Source organism: Erinaceus europaeus, chromosome X (genome assembly GCF_950295315.1).
Source record: "Erinaceus europaeus chromosome X, mEriEur2.1, whole genome shotgun sequence".
In the NCBI taxonomy this organism is placed as follows: Eukaryota; Metazoa; Chordata; class Mammalia; order Eulipotyphla; family Erinaceidae; genus Erinaceus; species Erinaceus europaeus.
The window spans coordinates 121507018-121523533 of NC_080185.1; the positions used below are offsets into that span (position 1 = coordinate 121507018).

At 40.7% G+C, this 16516-nt stretch overlaps 2 protein-coding genes across 3 annotated transcripts in view; one reads left to right on the forward strand and one right to left on the reverse strand.

Moving 5' to 3' along the window:
- The window catches only part of ACE2 (angiotensin converting enzyme 2), a 61316-nt gene extending 48170 nt beyond the window's left edge, over window positions 1–13146 (forward strand). Inside the window, exons 17-21 of one of the 2 annotated variants that reach the window (XM_060183013.1) lie at window positions 6040–6140; window positions 7033–7146; window positions 9839–10033; window positions 12141–12276; window positions 12852–13146. In XM_060183013.1, the coding sequence (XP_060038996.1) occupies window positions 6040–6140; window positions 7033–7146; window positions 9839–10033; window positions 12141–12249 (519 nt within the window). In that variant the 3' untranslated portion in view covers window positions 12250–12276; window positions 12852–13146. Of the gene's footprint in view, window positions 1–6039; window positions 6141–7032; window positions 7147–9838; window positions 10034–12140 lie in introns of both variants that reach the window. The other variant, XM_060183012.1, reaches the window with a different exon arrangement.
- A 1607-nt stretch (window positions 13147–14753) lies between these two features.
- Window positions 14754–16516, reverse strand: part of BMX (BMX non-receptor tyrosine kinase) — a 50947-nt gene continuing 49184 nt past the window's right edge. Inside the window, exon 18 of the mRNA XM_060183014.1 lies at window positions 14754–15214. Within this exon, the coding sequence (XP_060038997.1) occupies window positions 15093–15214 (122 nt within the window). The 3' untranslated portion in view covers window positions 14754–15092. The remainder of the gene's footprint in view (window positions 15215–16516) is intronic.

Consider the following 16516-nt stretch of genomic DNA (forward strand, 5'->3'; position numbering starts at 1 on the left):
TGCAAATTGGTGGCCAAAAAGCGGTGAGATATAAAGCAGGACAGATTGTTTAATAAACAGGAACCTAAAGGTAAGAATAGACCAGATGGAACTAAGAATCTTCGTATGGGAAGGAGCTAAGAAGTCTATTTTAGGTCTATTCCAAGGGGCTCATGCGTGAACCCTATAGCTAACATGCAGGTGGTTTAAAAATATTGTCTGGGAAGATGTTGTCAGAGTTGAGAATAGAACTAGAAAGCTGAATTGGGGCAAAGAGTAGCTCTGAAACACGAGGAAAGTATATAAACACTATTAACTGTAAACCCATCAAATCTTTGGTCCATATTCCCAGAGGGATAAAGACAAGAGAACTTTCCAGTGGAGAGGATGGGGTATGGAACTCTGGTGGTGGGAACTGTATGGAGTTGTGCACCTTTTACCCCACAATCTTGTCAATCATTATTAAATCACTAATTAAAAAAAGTGAAGCAGTAAAAAAAAAAAAAAAACAAGTCCCAGGAAATATGCCAAGACTGCTAGTGCCTGACAAGCAGACCTAGCCCTGACAACCTACACCTGACTGCTAGCAACTAAACTATGCCCCTACAGCCACCAGGCACAACACAGACCCCTCAAAGCATAGCCCACTAGCAAGAAAACCCCACTACCTGCCTGCTATCTTGTCTGCCTACATCCTATTCCCCACAAGCCCCTAATTTCCCACATGGGACTGACATCCCAGCCTTTTTCTGGGTCTGAACCCTTGTTTACTGCAGCCTCATGACTACTAGGCACTTAGAATCTTGAAGCCCTGTCCCTGCCAAGGTTCACTTAACCTCAGTGCTATGGCCACTACCAGGAGGACACTCCTTCATGTAGTCCCCTGGTCACTGCCCAGCCTTGCTCAATCATAGATCCCAAGCCTAAGCCCTCACAGAACATCACATTAGACTAAGAAGACAGAAAATAACCTGCACTGATGGATCAAGAAAAACCTTGGAAAAAGAAAAGCCTTTATAAACTTCCTAAATAAGATTTCAAAGCAGCAGTCCTGAGGATGTTCACTGAAATGAGAAGCTCAATGGGAGAAACTCCAACATGTCTAGGGAGAGTGCAAGGAAAATCCTAACAGAAATCATAGAACAGGGCGTTGGGCGGGGCAGTAGCGCAGCAGGTTAAGCGCACATGGTGTGAAGCATAACGACCAGCACAAGGATCCCGGTTTGAGCCCCGGCTCCCCACCTGCAGGGGAGTCGCTTCACAAGCTGTGAAGCAGGTCTGCAGGTGTCTATTTTTCTCTCCCCCTCTCTGTCGTTCCCCTCCTCTCTCCATTTCTCTCTCTCCTATCCAAGAACAACGACATCATCAACAACAACAATAATTACTACAACAATAAAACAAGGACAACAAAAGGGAATAAATGAAAAAAAATTTTAAAAAAAGAAATCATAGTACAAAAGAATACAGTAGTTTAACTATAAAATGACAGTAGAAGGTCAGCAAAGTAGCTCACCTGTATAGTGTGCCTGCTTTGCTCCACATGTGATGCACGTTTGAGCCTGTCCCCACTGCCCTGGAGGAAGCTTCAGTCCTGTGGTATCTTTCCTCTCTCTGCTGTCTCTCTGTCTCAATCTTTCCCTTGTCACCTCAAAAGTACTATCCAGACCAATGAGAAAACATCCAACCCTTCCAACTCTTACAACTATGACTTGGATTCCAGAGTGTGGGGTTGGTTGTATTGATAGCCTGTTTAGAGAAATAGGGTAATTTTTGTTTTGCTTTGTTTTGTATTGCTTTAGTCAAAGAGCTGTGTCCTGGAAGCTTGTTAAAAATGCAGGATCTTAAAAAACTAATGTTTTATTTTCTTAAATAGAGAAATTGAGAGAGGGAGGAAGGAGAGAGGGAGAGATAAGAGATAAAGAGAAACACCTGCAGCACTACTTCACCACCTGTGAAACTCTCTCCCCTGCGCAGGTGGGGACCAGGGGCTTGAACCTGGGTCCTTGCACATGTGCGCTGAACTGGGTGTTCTACTGCCCAGCCCCCAAAATGCAGAATCTTAAGTAGGTTTCCTCCACACACACCTGAACCTACTTAATAAGAATCTACATTTTTAAGAAGCCTCCAGGTGGTTTGTCTATGCAATAAAGATGCCAGAACACTGATTCAAGACATTGTATCTCAAACTTGCTGCATGTTTAAGACATATGAGGTGCCTTGAAAATATTAATTCCTGGGGCTGGGAGACAGTGCATCTAGTAGAGTATGTTCCTTTCCAAGTGTGGAAACAGGTTCTAGGTTCAAGTTCAGGCATTGCACGAGAGCGCCATGAACAGCACCGGAAGAGCCCCACCATCCATGAAACATGGACTATGCTATATTTCCCTCTTTCTTGTCTCTTCCTCTGTCATTTCTCTAGCTCTCTAAGAACAGACTCAGAAGACTGTTCAGCAGTATCCCTCAAGTGCTGTGTTAAAAATTTAATGCAAAAAAATAATAATGACTGAGCCCCACTCCCAGAGATTCTGACTTAAATTGCTTTGGGGTACAGCATCAAGAGTTGGGTGCCAACAGTTGAGGAACTCCCCTTGATTCTAACACGGCAACATTTGAGAAGTACAGCTGTAGAGAGACATTTGGATAACTAAATAAATGTGTTAGAATTCTATTAGTGACACCTGCATGTGTATTACTTTAACTACTGGCTGTTTGCTCATAAGTATGTGCTTTAGGGGATCCAGGCTAGAAAAGGATTGGCTTCGGTTAAGAAGGAAGAGAGGAGAGGGTAGTTCCAAGCAGTAAGGCTCACAATTCTGGGTGGGGGCACGGCATGCTGAAGCCTTTGCTGGGTTAGAGAACAGCCTGAAACCAGTCCAAGGTACTACAGAATGGTATTTGCTTTGGATAGAGCCAAAGACTGCACTTAACCCTCCTAGTTTTCCCAGGAAGTTAAATATTGTCCAAGCTTCAACAGCAGTTATTGTGTAATCTACTTTGATGAATAAAACATCTAAATACAGACAATCCAGTCGGAGTAAAAATAAACATTTAAGAAACAAAGAATAAAAATGAAGGTGCATTGCTTTTCAAACACTAGAATTTCAAGTTCCTATTTCTTGGCAATAAGGTGTTTGTGGGATTATCTTCCTGTCATTTTTTTCTTTTTTAATTAGTGATTTAATAATGATTAACAAGACTGTAATAGAACAGGAGTATAATTCCATAATTCTACACAGTTCCCACCACCAGAGTTCCGATGCCCCCCTCCCCTCCATTGGGAACATCCTTATTCTTTATCCCTCTGGGAGTATGGACCAAATTCTTTATAGGGTGCAAAAGGTGGAAGTTCTGGCTTCTGTAATTGCTTCTCTGCTGGATATGGACATTGGCAAGTTGATCAATATCCCCAGCCTGTTTCTTTCTTTTTTATTTAAAAAAACATTTTATTGGTGATTTAATAATGACTAGCAAGACTGTAAGATAACAGGGGTTATCTTAATTCCATACAGTTCCCACTACCAGGGTTCCATGTCTCATCGCCTCCATTAGAAACTCCCCTATTCTTTTTCTTTTTTAATTTTAAGGACATAGTTAATTAGATAAAGAAGTACTAAGAAGGATGCAGGGTCAATACAGATTTTTCCACAAAATAGTATTCTGTATGATAACTTTTTTCTTTTTATTGGAGGGATTAATGGTTTACAGTAAATAATAAACTACAGTAACAAAAATAAAATACGGTAGTTTGTACATATATAACATTTCTCAGTTTTCCACATAACATTTCAACCCCCTTCTAGGTCCTTTGACATCATGGTCCAGGATCTGAACCCTCCCCCCTACCCTAGAGTCCTTTACTTGGTGCAATACACCAAACCCAGTCCAGCTTTGTGTTTTCTTATTTTTCAACTTCTTTTTATTTATTTATTTATCTATTTATTATTGGTGATTTAATAATGATCAACAAGATTGTGGGATAAGAGGGGTACAATTCATACCATTCCCACCACCAGCATGCTATATCCCATCTCCTCCATTGGAAGATTCCCTATTCTTTATCCCACTGGGAGTACGAACCAAAGATCTCTAAGGGGCACAGAAGGTGGGAGGTCTGACCTCTGTAATTGCTTCTCCGCTGGACATGGGCGTTGGTGGGCCGATCCATGCCCCCAACCTGTATCTACCTTTCCCTAGTGGGGTAGGGCTCCTGGGGGGGGGGGGAACTCCCCTATTCTTTATCCCTCTGGGAGTGTGGACCAAAATTCTTTAGGGAGGTGCAGAAGGCGGAAGGTCTGGCTTCTATAATTGCTTTTCTACTGGACATGAGCATTGGCCAGTAGATTCATACCCCCAGCCCGTTTCTATCTTTCCCTAGCAGTGTAGTGCTCTGGGGAGGTGGGGTTCCAGGAGTCACTTGTGAGGTCATCTGCCCAGGTAAGACAGGATGGCATCATAGTAGCTCGCATCTGCAGCTTGTTGGCTGAAAGGCTTTCTGTCAAAATTGTATTAGCTCTTGCTTGACTAGTAAATGTTAATGAGTTTAGTTCAAAGAACCTTACAGACCAGGATCCCTTTCGGTTTATCTTCTTTTTCCCCTTTAAGGTTGTCTCCAGATTCTCTTTCCCTGTCCATCCAATGTGGGGACTGATAAAACAGTCTTCTGAGGGTTTGCTGGTGGCACTTTTTTGAGACAGATTCACTGACCCAAGGCTGCTTTGATGAAACCAGAACCAAACTTAAAAGATTTGTTTTATGACAGGAGGAGAGAAAGAGAGAGGCCAACACACTGTTTGCTCAGCTCTGACATACGGTGGTGCTGGGATTGAATTTTCCGTCCCTGGGGTTTCAGCCCTGCAAGTCTCGTGCACTCCCATTGCACCCATGCCCCAGAGTCTTACTTTCAGCACACCTGCACACCGAGGACAGCGTATTTGTCCTTTGCAAGCTCTGGCAGGACTTAAGTCAACTGATTCCTCACACTTTGTTGAGAACTCAGCCTTTGATGTTTTCAAAAACAGAAATGGTAACCAGAATACTACTAGTAGCAATGTTATTATTGCTGTTAAGGCAACTTTCCCCTAAGCCTGACTCATACCAAACTAAGGTTAATGTTACAATGCCTTTGGCAGACCATGTGTGGCATTCACTGATCTCTACTGCCAGCCACTGGAGAAGAGAGTGAATGCATTTTCCCTCTTGTAACAAGTTTTGCCCCTTACTGTGCAAATATATAGGCTATTTGTTAAGTGTTGAAATTGGCCTTGTTTACAAATTGCTATTTTCCTTTTGAACCTCTAGTCTCTTTTTCTTTCTCCACCTACAATATATGCATATCTGAGAACTTCTATGCAAGTTTACAGCATACTAAAATGCAAGTTTCCTTTGCTATTTGAAACTAGATCACTCCTAGTAGATATAATTTGGTAGGTTATGGGGGGGATCTGGGAATTCTGTTGCCATTTAATTTTAAGTAATGATTTTGGAGACATAGAGAAGTTGAGAAAGGAGGGGGAGGGAGGGAGAGAGAGAGAGAGAGAGAGAGAGAGAGAGAGAGGGAGAGACCTGCAGGACACCTTCACTACTCATGAAGCTTCCCACCCTGCAGGTGGGACTAGGCGTTTGAACCCTGGTCCTTGAACACTGTAATGAGTACATTCAACCAGGTATGCCACTGCTCAACCCCACTGATATTAGCTTATATGGAGACCTTCTGAACTTTCCCAGGCCCCTCCAAATGACCTACCAATTTCTGCCAAATAGGAGTGTTCTACTTTTGGATAGTGGAGAAACCTATAAAAAGATCAACTCTCCTCACGGTTCTTAAATGCCTGTCCAGCAGCATTAGCAACACATGGGAGCTTGTTGGAGATTAAGCTTGTCGGGCTTTATCTCAGCTCATCTGAATGGGAATCAGGTGATGTAGATGGTCGCTGAATTCTAGAACAGCAAAGAGTTTTGGAATATTAGCCTATTATGAAACAATGCTTATAAAGTGTCAAGTTCTGAATGTATCCTATGATGCTTTTTAAGTTGTACCTCTTTTTCCTTCTAAATTTTCAGTATGAATGGAATGAGAATGAAATGTATCTATTCAAGTCATCGGTCGCATATGCCATGAGAGAGTATTTTTCAAAAGTTAAAAATCAGACGGTTCTTTTTGGGTGAGTTGATTTGCTCTCAGTTTACTTCAAACAGCACTCCCTTACCCTTAGACCCTGCTTAAATTTTTATTCTTGCGAAATTAAGAAAAACCTCCTAATAACTTTGAATCCTTTTGGAGGACCTGAAATCTGGGCCAGATTACTTAGGGATGATTGTGACTTACATTACTTGCAGAGTGTAAGAGCACTGTTTCTTATTTCCTTAAGAAACTCTCCCTTCTCCTCCATTCTCCTGCCCTGCCTACTGCACCTCTCTCCTACTCTGTTTTCTTGCCCAAATACTTTCACCACCCTTGACACTGAAAGAAAAAGGCAGAAATATTTTAATGACATTTAAATATATATATGTGTGTGTGTGTGTGTGTGTGTGTGTGTGCGTGTGGCAATGAAATAGACAAAGAATTTGGTAGAATTAGAGGAATATAAATGTGAGGGAGAAACACACAACAGGAAAGGGGCTAGGGAACACTGGTGGTGTGTGTGTGTGTGTGTGTGTGTGTTGAGTTCAACTTTAACTAAGATGGTCAGAAAAGTCCTCTTTTAGCATATATCTGAAGCAGGAGAGATCCAGTACTGCAGTAGACAAAGGAACCTAGGATCTCACACGTGAGATTTATCTTCTGCTACTGAACTACATTCCTGACCATTTTTAACATTATTTTGAAATTCTCTCTCTCTCTCTCTCTCTCTCTCTCTCTCTCTCTCACACACACACACACACACACACACACACACACACCAACATCCTTCTGTTGTTTGCCTTGCCCAAGTCTCTGCTTGATCCTGTAAGCCTTTCTTACCTACCCTCCTGTTCACCAGCAGAGGGAGTCTTCATTCTCTGTATTGAGTCCTCTGTGCTGTGAGTGGCAATGTTACTTTTGTTTCACCACAGGGATAATAATGTGCATGTGAGTAATCTGACAGAAAGAGTCTCCTTCAACTTCTATGTCACGTCACCAGAGACATTTGCTGTCATTCCTAGAATGGAAGTGGAAGAAGCCATCAGGTAACATTTATTCCCAACCAAACTCTATCAGGGCGGTGTTGGGGGAGGATGCCAAGTATAATAACCACAAGAAATCAGACTTAGTGTGCTCTTGGCATGTTCCAGCCGCTTTTCCATGTCAATTGCATGACACAGCTCATTGTAAAAACTTGGGTTGTTGTTCCAGAAGTATCTCATGGCAGGGGAGTTGACTTGATTTGAATAGCTCTAGATGCAAACCCTTAGATCAAAATTTGAGTGGAAGTAGTTTACTGGGAGGTGACCCCAAACAGCATGCAGGGAGGAATGTAGACAAGAGACAGGAAATGGAAGGGAGACGGTAACTAACACATGTAATGTGTAGAGAACGAGTTCTCCTGTGGGCAACTAAAGATCCACTCTGTTGAGTAATTCTGGGTGACTACATAGAACACACACATAAATTGACCCATCAAAGCCAGGGTATTTATACCCCACATAACCATCAGTCATTGATTGAAAACTGCTTACGATAACAATCATTTCCCAGCATTTCTGGCTTGCAGGCAGGGTAGACTTTTGTGAGTGGCCTGACCATGCTCTCCAGCAGAGGGAACAGGTGCTGACTGAAGAAATTCTGGCCACCATGCATTGGAAATGATCCTAAGCAGAAGAGACATGGACAGGCATGGCTAATTTGCTATCGAGACTTAGATGTAGAATTTATTTAACTTTCTAAAGTCTGAAACAAGTAGGTGAGAATAGGATTCCTTAAACACTGGTAAGCCTCTACACTAGAGGAGATTTTTTTAAAATTATTAGCGACTTAATATTGAATTACAAAATTTTAACAAGGGGGTAGGTAGCATAATGGTTATGCAAGGAGACTCTCATGCCTCAGGCTTCGAAGTCCCAGGTTAATCCCCTACACTACCATAAATCAGAGCTGATCAGTGCGCTGGTTAAAAAAAACAACAACAAAATTATAAGATCACAGGGGTATAATTCGGCATTGTTCCCACCACCAGAGTTCTGTGTCCCAATAGAGGAAGAGTTTTCTATGGGCTGTGAGTGAGTAGTAGAAAGAATTTTCCCAATTTGCCTTAACTGTTTTTCTAAAACTCAAGAGTAAAAAATGGATGGAAGTAGATGGTTCCTCTTGTCATTTGGGTAAATAAATAAATAAATAAAATTCTAAGCTTCCCCACTGCTATTGGAAACTCTCACTAGGTGGCACTCTTGAGCTACTGTGGAAGTAGTCTTAGTTGAGCTGTGCAACCCAACCACACCCAGAGACTCATTGCCTGCCTCTCAAGGACTTGTTTTGAGGCAAAGTGCCAGCTGAGATAATGAGAGAAGAGTCCAGCTCTCCAGCAGGCAGGGACCACAGACTTGTTTCCAGCATGACTTGAGACATTTACAGGCCAAGGATACCGGAACAGCATGGCTGCTCTGCATTAACTTCCCTTGGGTGGGCACTAGCTTCCTGACCTGTGCTATCCCCAAGAGTAGGCGAATGGGATGCCAGATACTTTGGTTTTTGCTCTTTCATCATTTTTTTGTGTTGTCTTCAAAGTAATTTCAATCCTTTGTTCCTCCATAAAATCCAGCCATACCCCGTTCCCGCCGTACAGAAATTATGTGTGTGTGTTCCATCTGGGTGAGCACTACCCGACTGCCCTCCTCTCTCTTCTATGACTCAAATAATAATAAAAAAATTCTTCACAACCAGGGAATAGCTCACCCTGAAGGGAAGGCACTTAACTATCCACAAAGCCCTGGATTTAAAAAAAAAAAAAAAAAGCTTTTAAATTGGAGTAACAGGTTTAAGCCATTGTGTGTCTCACATATGAGTCAACACTTGTATATACTGTATTATGATCACCACCAAAAGTCTGCTTTCTAGCCACCACCACACAATCAGGCCCACTACCCAATTGTACTCGCTCTCCTTTTCACCTCGGATGATCACCAGTTCTCACAACTTCTGCTCATTTGTTTTCAAACCTCCTTTGTTTTATTTATTTAACCTCCTTTGTTTTATTTATTTACTTTTCAGAAATATTTTCATCAAGGAAATGTTGTTTTGCAGATCTCTTATCTCAGATGTACAGTTTCATGTCTTTTCCAAACCAGTGCCAGCACACCAAAGCACCGCCTCCTTTCACCAAAGGGCACTGGGACCCCCATACCCTTAAACCCCCCTATCCCACCTCCCCCTTTAGTATTCTCAGATCTGCTGAAATAGACCAAAGGCTTATTCATGTTTTACCCTGTCTGTTCCTTAGCCTTGTTTCCTAAATCCAATTTATGAGTGAGATCACCTAGTGTTTGTCTTTCTGACTTGTCTCACTTGGCAAGCAAGACCCCCTTCAAGTTCATCCATGTTGTAGCAAAAGATAAGATTTCATCTTTCCATAGAGCTGAGTAGTATTCTGTTTCATAGGATATGCAGATCACAGCTAATTCCTCACCCACTCATCTGTCCCTGAGCACTTTGGTTGTTTCAAGATCTTGGTTATTGAAAATAGTGCTGCAGTGAGCTAGGTGTGCATATACCTTCTTCAGATCAGTATGAAACTGCTTCCATTGGACTTGGCTATCTGCTTTGATTCACTGGTATTTTAGGTGTGCATCCTTAGGATAATAAGCCTTATCTAATATTTGGGGGCATAAGAATCAGAAAGTGACATACAACTCTCTTTTGCCTAAATGTTTTCACTTTGGGGAATAGGATGTCACGGGGCCGGATCAATGATGTTTTCCGCCTGGATGACAATAGCCTGGAATTTGTGGGCATTTATCCAACACTGGCACCCCCTTATGAGCCGCCTGTCACCATCTGGCTGATTGTTTTTGGGGTCGTGATGGGAGTGGTAGTCATCGGCATCATCGTGCTCATCATCACCGGAATCAAGGAACGAAGGAAGTAAGTGGCTTAATTTAATTAATTAATTAATTAATTAATTAATGTATTTATTTATTTAAAATAATTTTTTATTAGTGATTTAAAAATGGTTGACAAGATTGTGGTATAAGAGGGGTACAATTCCATACAGTTCCTACCATCAGAGTTCCATATCCCCTTCCCTCCACTCGAAGTTTCCCTATTCTTTATCCCTCTGGTAGTAAGTGGCATTTTTACTAGAAAGTTTGCAGTAAGTGGTAGGTTCTACAAGTCAGTGATTTCTCGGAACAATATCCCACCTAAATATTCACATGCATTACCCCTGGAAAATGATCGTATTTCAGCAGCACCTCACCACAGTGTCCTGGCCAGCTCCTTCACAAGCACAGCAGCATTTATTCCTACTGCTCAGAGGCCCTGCCGGGGACTCCTCTTACCGGTGAGGCATCCTTGGCCTATAGGAGATGCCAGAGACTGGATCTGAACTCTGAAATCGTTCGAGAATGAGCTCTGAGATTTGTTTTGAACCATGACTCTTTAATCATCTCCATTCTTCCTCTGGTAACCCAGACCCTATACCATGTTCATGGATCTGGCATCCTTTTATTTGTTCTTGAGTCAAAGATACAAGTTCATTGAGGATTTAGATTATTAGCGACCTGATTTATAGCCTTACCCTGCCACTAATTTTTTTCACTTCAAAAATGATTTACTTTCCTTGAGTTAGTGTAACTAAGGTTAATAATATTTTATACCACCTAGCGAAATTTAGTACATACTTTGAGTTTTTTATACCTATTCTTAATTGAGTTTTTACATGGGCTATTGTGCTCAAATTTTCTTCACAATAGAGATTTTAGTTCCCCTAGATAGCTTCACTTAAAAAATCATTATTGAATAAAATACAGTTGTGTGGTTAAAATTTTTCAGTGCAGAATGATACATTGAATCTGCCTGCCATCCTTTGTCTTCAAGTTCCCTTCCCAAAGCCAGCCAACATTAGCAATTCCTTGGAAACCTGTTGGATCAGAGCCTGCATTTATTAAGACTCTCAGGTGATTTGTATGAACATTCTAGTTTGACATGCACTCTTCTGCATAGTAAAGGTTTGTTCATGAGGGACTGAGAAATAGTTCCTCTGCTAGAACATGTACCTTACCATGTATGAGGCCCTGAGTTCGAGTTTTGCCACCACATGGTAACACAATAGAACGGGGTATATGGAAGCCCCATCTTTCCTCTTTCTCTCTACCTGAAATAAAACCAATGAAAAAGAAGTTGTCCCAGAAACAGTGAATTGAACATGCATGAGGCCACAATGCCACACACACACGCACACACACACACGCACACACACACACACGCACACACACACACCCCTATGAGAGACTATTCTAGAGTGAATTCATGGAATAAATTATCTGGGGGCATCTCCCTCATGCCACATACCATGTTACTTAGAGTGTTTACAGAAAAAAAATAATACTAGCAACTCTGCTTAGAATTTTTTATGTTATTGATCTCAATAAGTGTAGGATGTAAATTATCTTCTTCACTTACTTGCAAAGCTCAGATTCAGAGAAACCAAGCAAGTTCTTCATGTTTACACAGCTGGTCATTAAGGGAATCAGGATAGACAGCTAGTTGACAGAGCTGGTAGCTATGCCTCAAAGTTCTCCTGCCCTGACCCTTCCACTTTGGAAGTGAATAATTTCATAGGGAAACACTGAGTTCCTTAAAAGAAGGCCATGGTTCACATTTTTTGAGGCTTATATGCCAGGTACTCTGAATACTCTGCCAGCTTTATTTCAGTGACTGCGTAGAATTGCCAGCATTTCCCAAATAGACAATCTGAGGCACAGAGATCCCCTTTCTCTCACTCTAGAGCCCGCACCACCACCCAGTTCCCTTTACTCTGCTAGTCATCAAGCTAGCACATTACAAGGCCAAAGAAGTGAATGCAGTGCTTTCCAGCTGTTTAAAGTCTAGTAAGAGGGGGCTGATAAACAAACAAGTCCACCAGTGATTAGAGGCTGGACTATAAGATATGCCTGGTCCCAGTGGGGCCCAAGGGAGACAGTGTCATTCGGCCACAACTATAATCAGGTGATCCTACTTTATTTAACAGGAGAAATCAAGCAAGCAGTGAAGAAAATCCTTATGCCTCCGTGGACTTGAATAATGGAGAAAATAATCCAGGATTCCAAAATAGCGATGATGTCCAGACTTCATTCTAGAAAAAGCCGTTTGCATTTCTCCTTGAGGTGATTTGATTATCCATAAATATTAATTTCAGTATAGGAAATAGAATATTATAACAATTTTATTAAGTAGCAAAAGTGACAACTCTGTTCAAGAGCAGTTGTCCAAAAGGAGACGTACCTGAGGAGAGGGCATCTTCACTTGCATGACTTTTCGTATTTATTTCTGCTTCACTATAGACTTCCCTTTTATGTTTACTGGAAGAGATGCTCACATTCAAGAATATTCCCCAAAAGTGTGTGTATGGCCTCACAGTCTGTTCAGGGGTAATAGAAATGCCTGTTATATTGCTGGAGTGAGGGGAGGAGGATTTATGGTAGGATCCAGTGTTGGGGCTTTGGGTCAGTGTTGGAATCTTATATAGAATTGGGCTGGATGACTTTTAAAATAGTGCCTGAGTACTGATAGAGTTGCAGCGATTCAAAATGACTCTAAAGGATTGTTCAATCAGACAATAAGAGGATCATGCACTATAATGTAATTCAAATGTAAAGGACGATATGCTTCTTTCACATTAACCCAAGTACTGCAGTGAGTTGGCCACAATGATGATTGGACTGAAACATGCCTTCTTCAGGGGGACCGGTCTAAAGAAGAAAGTAGACTCTAGACAGCAGAGGACATCCCTTTTTCTCTTCTCGTCTGCTCGATCAGCATCTCCCAGACTGTAAAAGTAACCCCAGGGACTTCCACGAGCTACATGCCCTTCCTTAGTGGATAGAAACTAGTTCCCACCGTTCTTCGGCTATAAAGTGAAGAAAAATCCCAAGCCAGTGTCAATGCTGTCCTCTGAAGTGGACATCCAATGTCTTCTATGTTTTGTATTCCCCCAGAATGTCTGAGTAGCACTGAATAAATATTAGCTTTACATATTCCTGTGGTCTCCTGTGTTTGTTTGTGCTTCTGTGGATTCTACCTGCTTTCTTTTTGCAAGGACAAAGTCACTGCTAGCTGAGAACCTTGACCTCCCAAATATCTTGAAATGATCCCATTTTTTAAATTGCTTTATTAAGCAGAAAGCAGCTATAAAGTCAATTTCAGAAGAGTTATGCTAGGTCTGTAGGTCCTATGATGGTTAGGAACCAAGCCTAATCCTTCTTTTCCATATCTCAGGACCTCCAGCCCAACTTTTACCTTGTTCCTGAAGACAGAGCCAAAATAGAAGACTTAATGAACATATTAAACTCTATCCATCAACTTGCTCATTAACAGTGACTAGCATGTTCAGGTAACTTTGTACTAAACAAACTCTATAGTGATAATGGTCATGGTGACTTGATTAGCCCAGGCAGATTAGCCAGTCTTTCCTTCTATGTGTGTATAGTATTATTTTAAGTTTCATTATTGTTAGCCAATTTTTCCTTTGAAAAAAGGGGGTCATCAGTACATGACAGAAAACTGTGAAGAAGGATCACTGACATTGCAGGGAAGTGAGGGAAGAATGGGCTGTGAAAGGGTGGGGCTGTCTCTTAAGGGAGATTGTTCACTTAAATCTGGAAAATTCTAGCAGGACTTAGCTATCTTTTCATTGTAACAGTGACTATTGCAATATTCTCTCTCTCTCTCTCTCTCTCTCTCTCCTCTTTTGGACATTATATAAATGACAGTGAAGCAGCCCTATATAGATGATAGCCTCTGGGTTCTGTAGGTGGCTACGAAGGAGGGCACTGAAACAATTTTCAAACTAATGAACTTCTTAGTAAGAACCATGAGAAGCTAGAATGGTACATCTCTACCTTTATGTCAAGATAGAAGAATGAAATAATAAACTTTAGTTATCTAACCAGCTAGAAGCCCCAGATCTCCAAATTGAAAATGATTAGAAAGCAACAATCTAACCAGTTCTAGATATATAAGACTGTGGTTACACTAATTTGAGATTGATAACCATTACTGTTAAGGGGGAAAGTATCAAACTGTAGCTTAGTATCTTCTAATATTTGCTCCATCTGAAACACAGTATAGTATGGAATGATACTATTTAACTCAGGTTTTCTGTTTGTGTACATGACGACTTAAAGATGATTGCTTCAGTCTGGATAACAGATGACAGTTGGGTCATTTGGATTAAACTATGAACCTTTTAATGATGCCCACCATACAGTGAGGTCCTGGGGGCAGTTTAGATTCACTGCCTCAGCAACATCTGGGCACCTGTTAAAAATAGTTTTGTGCCTGGGTTGGAGTTCAGTTGGTAGACTTGCATACATGCAGCCCTGGGTTTGATTTTTTTTCAGCACTACATATGCGTGTGCGTGCATGCGCTCTCTCTCGCTCTCTCTCTCTTATCTCTCATTCTCAATAAGTGAATACATACACAAACTTTTAAAAATATAACTAAAATACAGAGTTTTATGTTTATTTGGACCTTCTTTACCAGAATCTCAGGTAGTTCCTAGGAATCTATGTTCCAGTAATCTCTCCATTTGATCCTCATACATGCTAATGTTTAAGGACACTGACACATGAAGGCAAATAGTCACACTTCTATATTTCATTTAATTATCATGATAGTGACAACATGAAGAAAAGTTCAAATACCCAACAAATAATTTCTCTATTCAATCTTTACACATGGTACACATACACCATCTCTATATTGCAGTCAGAAAATGTGCTTCTGGCATAGGCTGGGAAGTGTAATAGTAAAAGCAGAGTAAACAAAATGACTAATTTGACCTAAGTTTCAAGGATACTTTTTGTTTCCTATCGTGTTGACTTCTAGATATTATAGTAGCCAGACAACACTGAGAATACTATTAAGAACTAGCTAAATTGCATCAGTGCTTTGCAACGTTCTGTGTAGAGAATGACAGTGCTACCCAACTTCTATATTCATTCTCATCAGATCTTCTAACTTCTTCTTCAAGACTTGTCTTTTTCCTGGAAAAGTTCGATGGAAGACAGGAGTTGCTGAAACGTAGGCCTTTTTTCTGGAAGCTACATAAAAGAAAAAGTCATTGGCTTAGCTTATGAAAGTTATTTTTACAGATAAAATATTTATATCTCAGTCCTAAAACTAGCAACATTTAAAATGTGGGCATTGTACAAATATTCATATTAAAGAGAAAACAATTAGAGCCCTAAGATTTGAAAACTACAAATTAAAATAATCTTGTTTGTTTTGACCAGAGCACTGCTGAGCTCTGACTATAAAGTGATGGCCAGTGGTACTGGGGATTGAGCTTGTGACCTTGGGGCCTAGGGCAGAAAAGTCTTTTGTATAAACATCACAGTGTAAAATAATCTTTGTTTGTATATATATATATATATATATATATATATATATATATATATATACATATATATATATATATATATATATATAATTCTATACCTAGAAAACGCAAGAGAAACAATGATAGAAGCATCCCAAATGATAAATCCACTGGGAGAGCAATATATATATGTAACATGTAAAATCAGTATCCTTTGTATTTATGTACATTAACAAATTAGAAGGCAAATGCAAGAGAAAAACCTTATTTACAATAGCAACAACATCCAAAGACAACATTGAAAGAAATACCACCAAGTGAGTCGAAACTCTAAAACACTGCTGAAAAAAAAATACATATTTAGACTTGAACACATAGGGAAACACTGCTTGTTCATGACCAGGATATGCCAGTATTCTATAGATGCTACATTTTCCAAGTTAAAATACAAGCTAAATACAAGTTTGTGGCAAGATGAACAAATTGTTTCTATAGTTCATGGATTTTTTTTAATGTAAAAACAGCTAGAAAAGCTATGAAGAGCGATGATCAATGATAAGGTGTTGGTCTACCTAGAATTATCGCATCAAAGCAGTGCCATATTAGCATACAGACCACATAAGAGAAGAGACAAGAGGAGGAAACCCCAAATAAGCCCAGATATGGCCTATAACTTCTGTAGCAAGTCAGGCAGACTGTGGGCAGTGACAGGAGTTGATTTAAGTTCAAACAAGGAAATACCATGAGATGCAGTTGACAGCTCTTTCAAAGTGAGACGTCATATATGTTCAAGTAACCTAGCACAAGGCAGAGTCCCTGGTTTACAGGTGCTCTGTAAATATATAACAACCAGGACACTTAGAGCACTTACTTTTTACGCAGGTCCTTATGCTCCGTGCCATGTGCGCTTAACCCGCTGCACTACTGCCCAGCCCCCAGCACTTACTTTTTCCCAGGCTCTGTTCAAAGACCTTTATAACTTGAACTCATACCATCCACACACCAGCCCTGTCTATAGGTACTA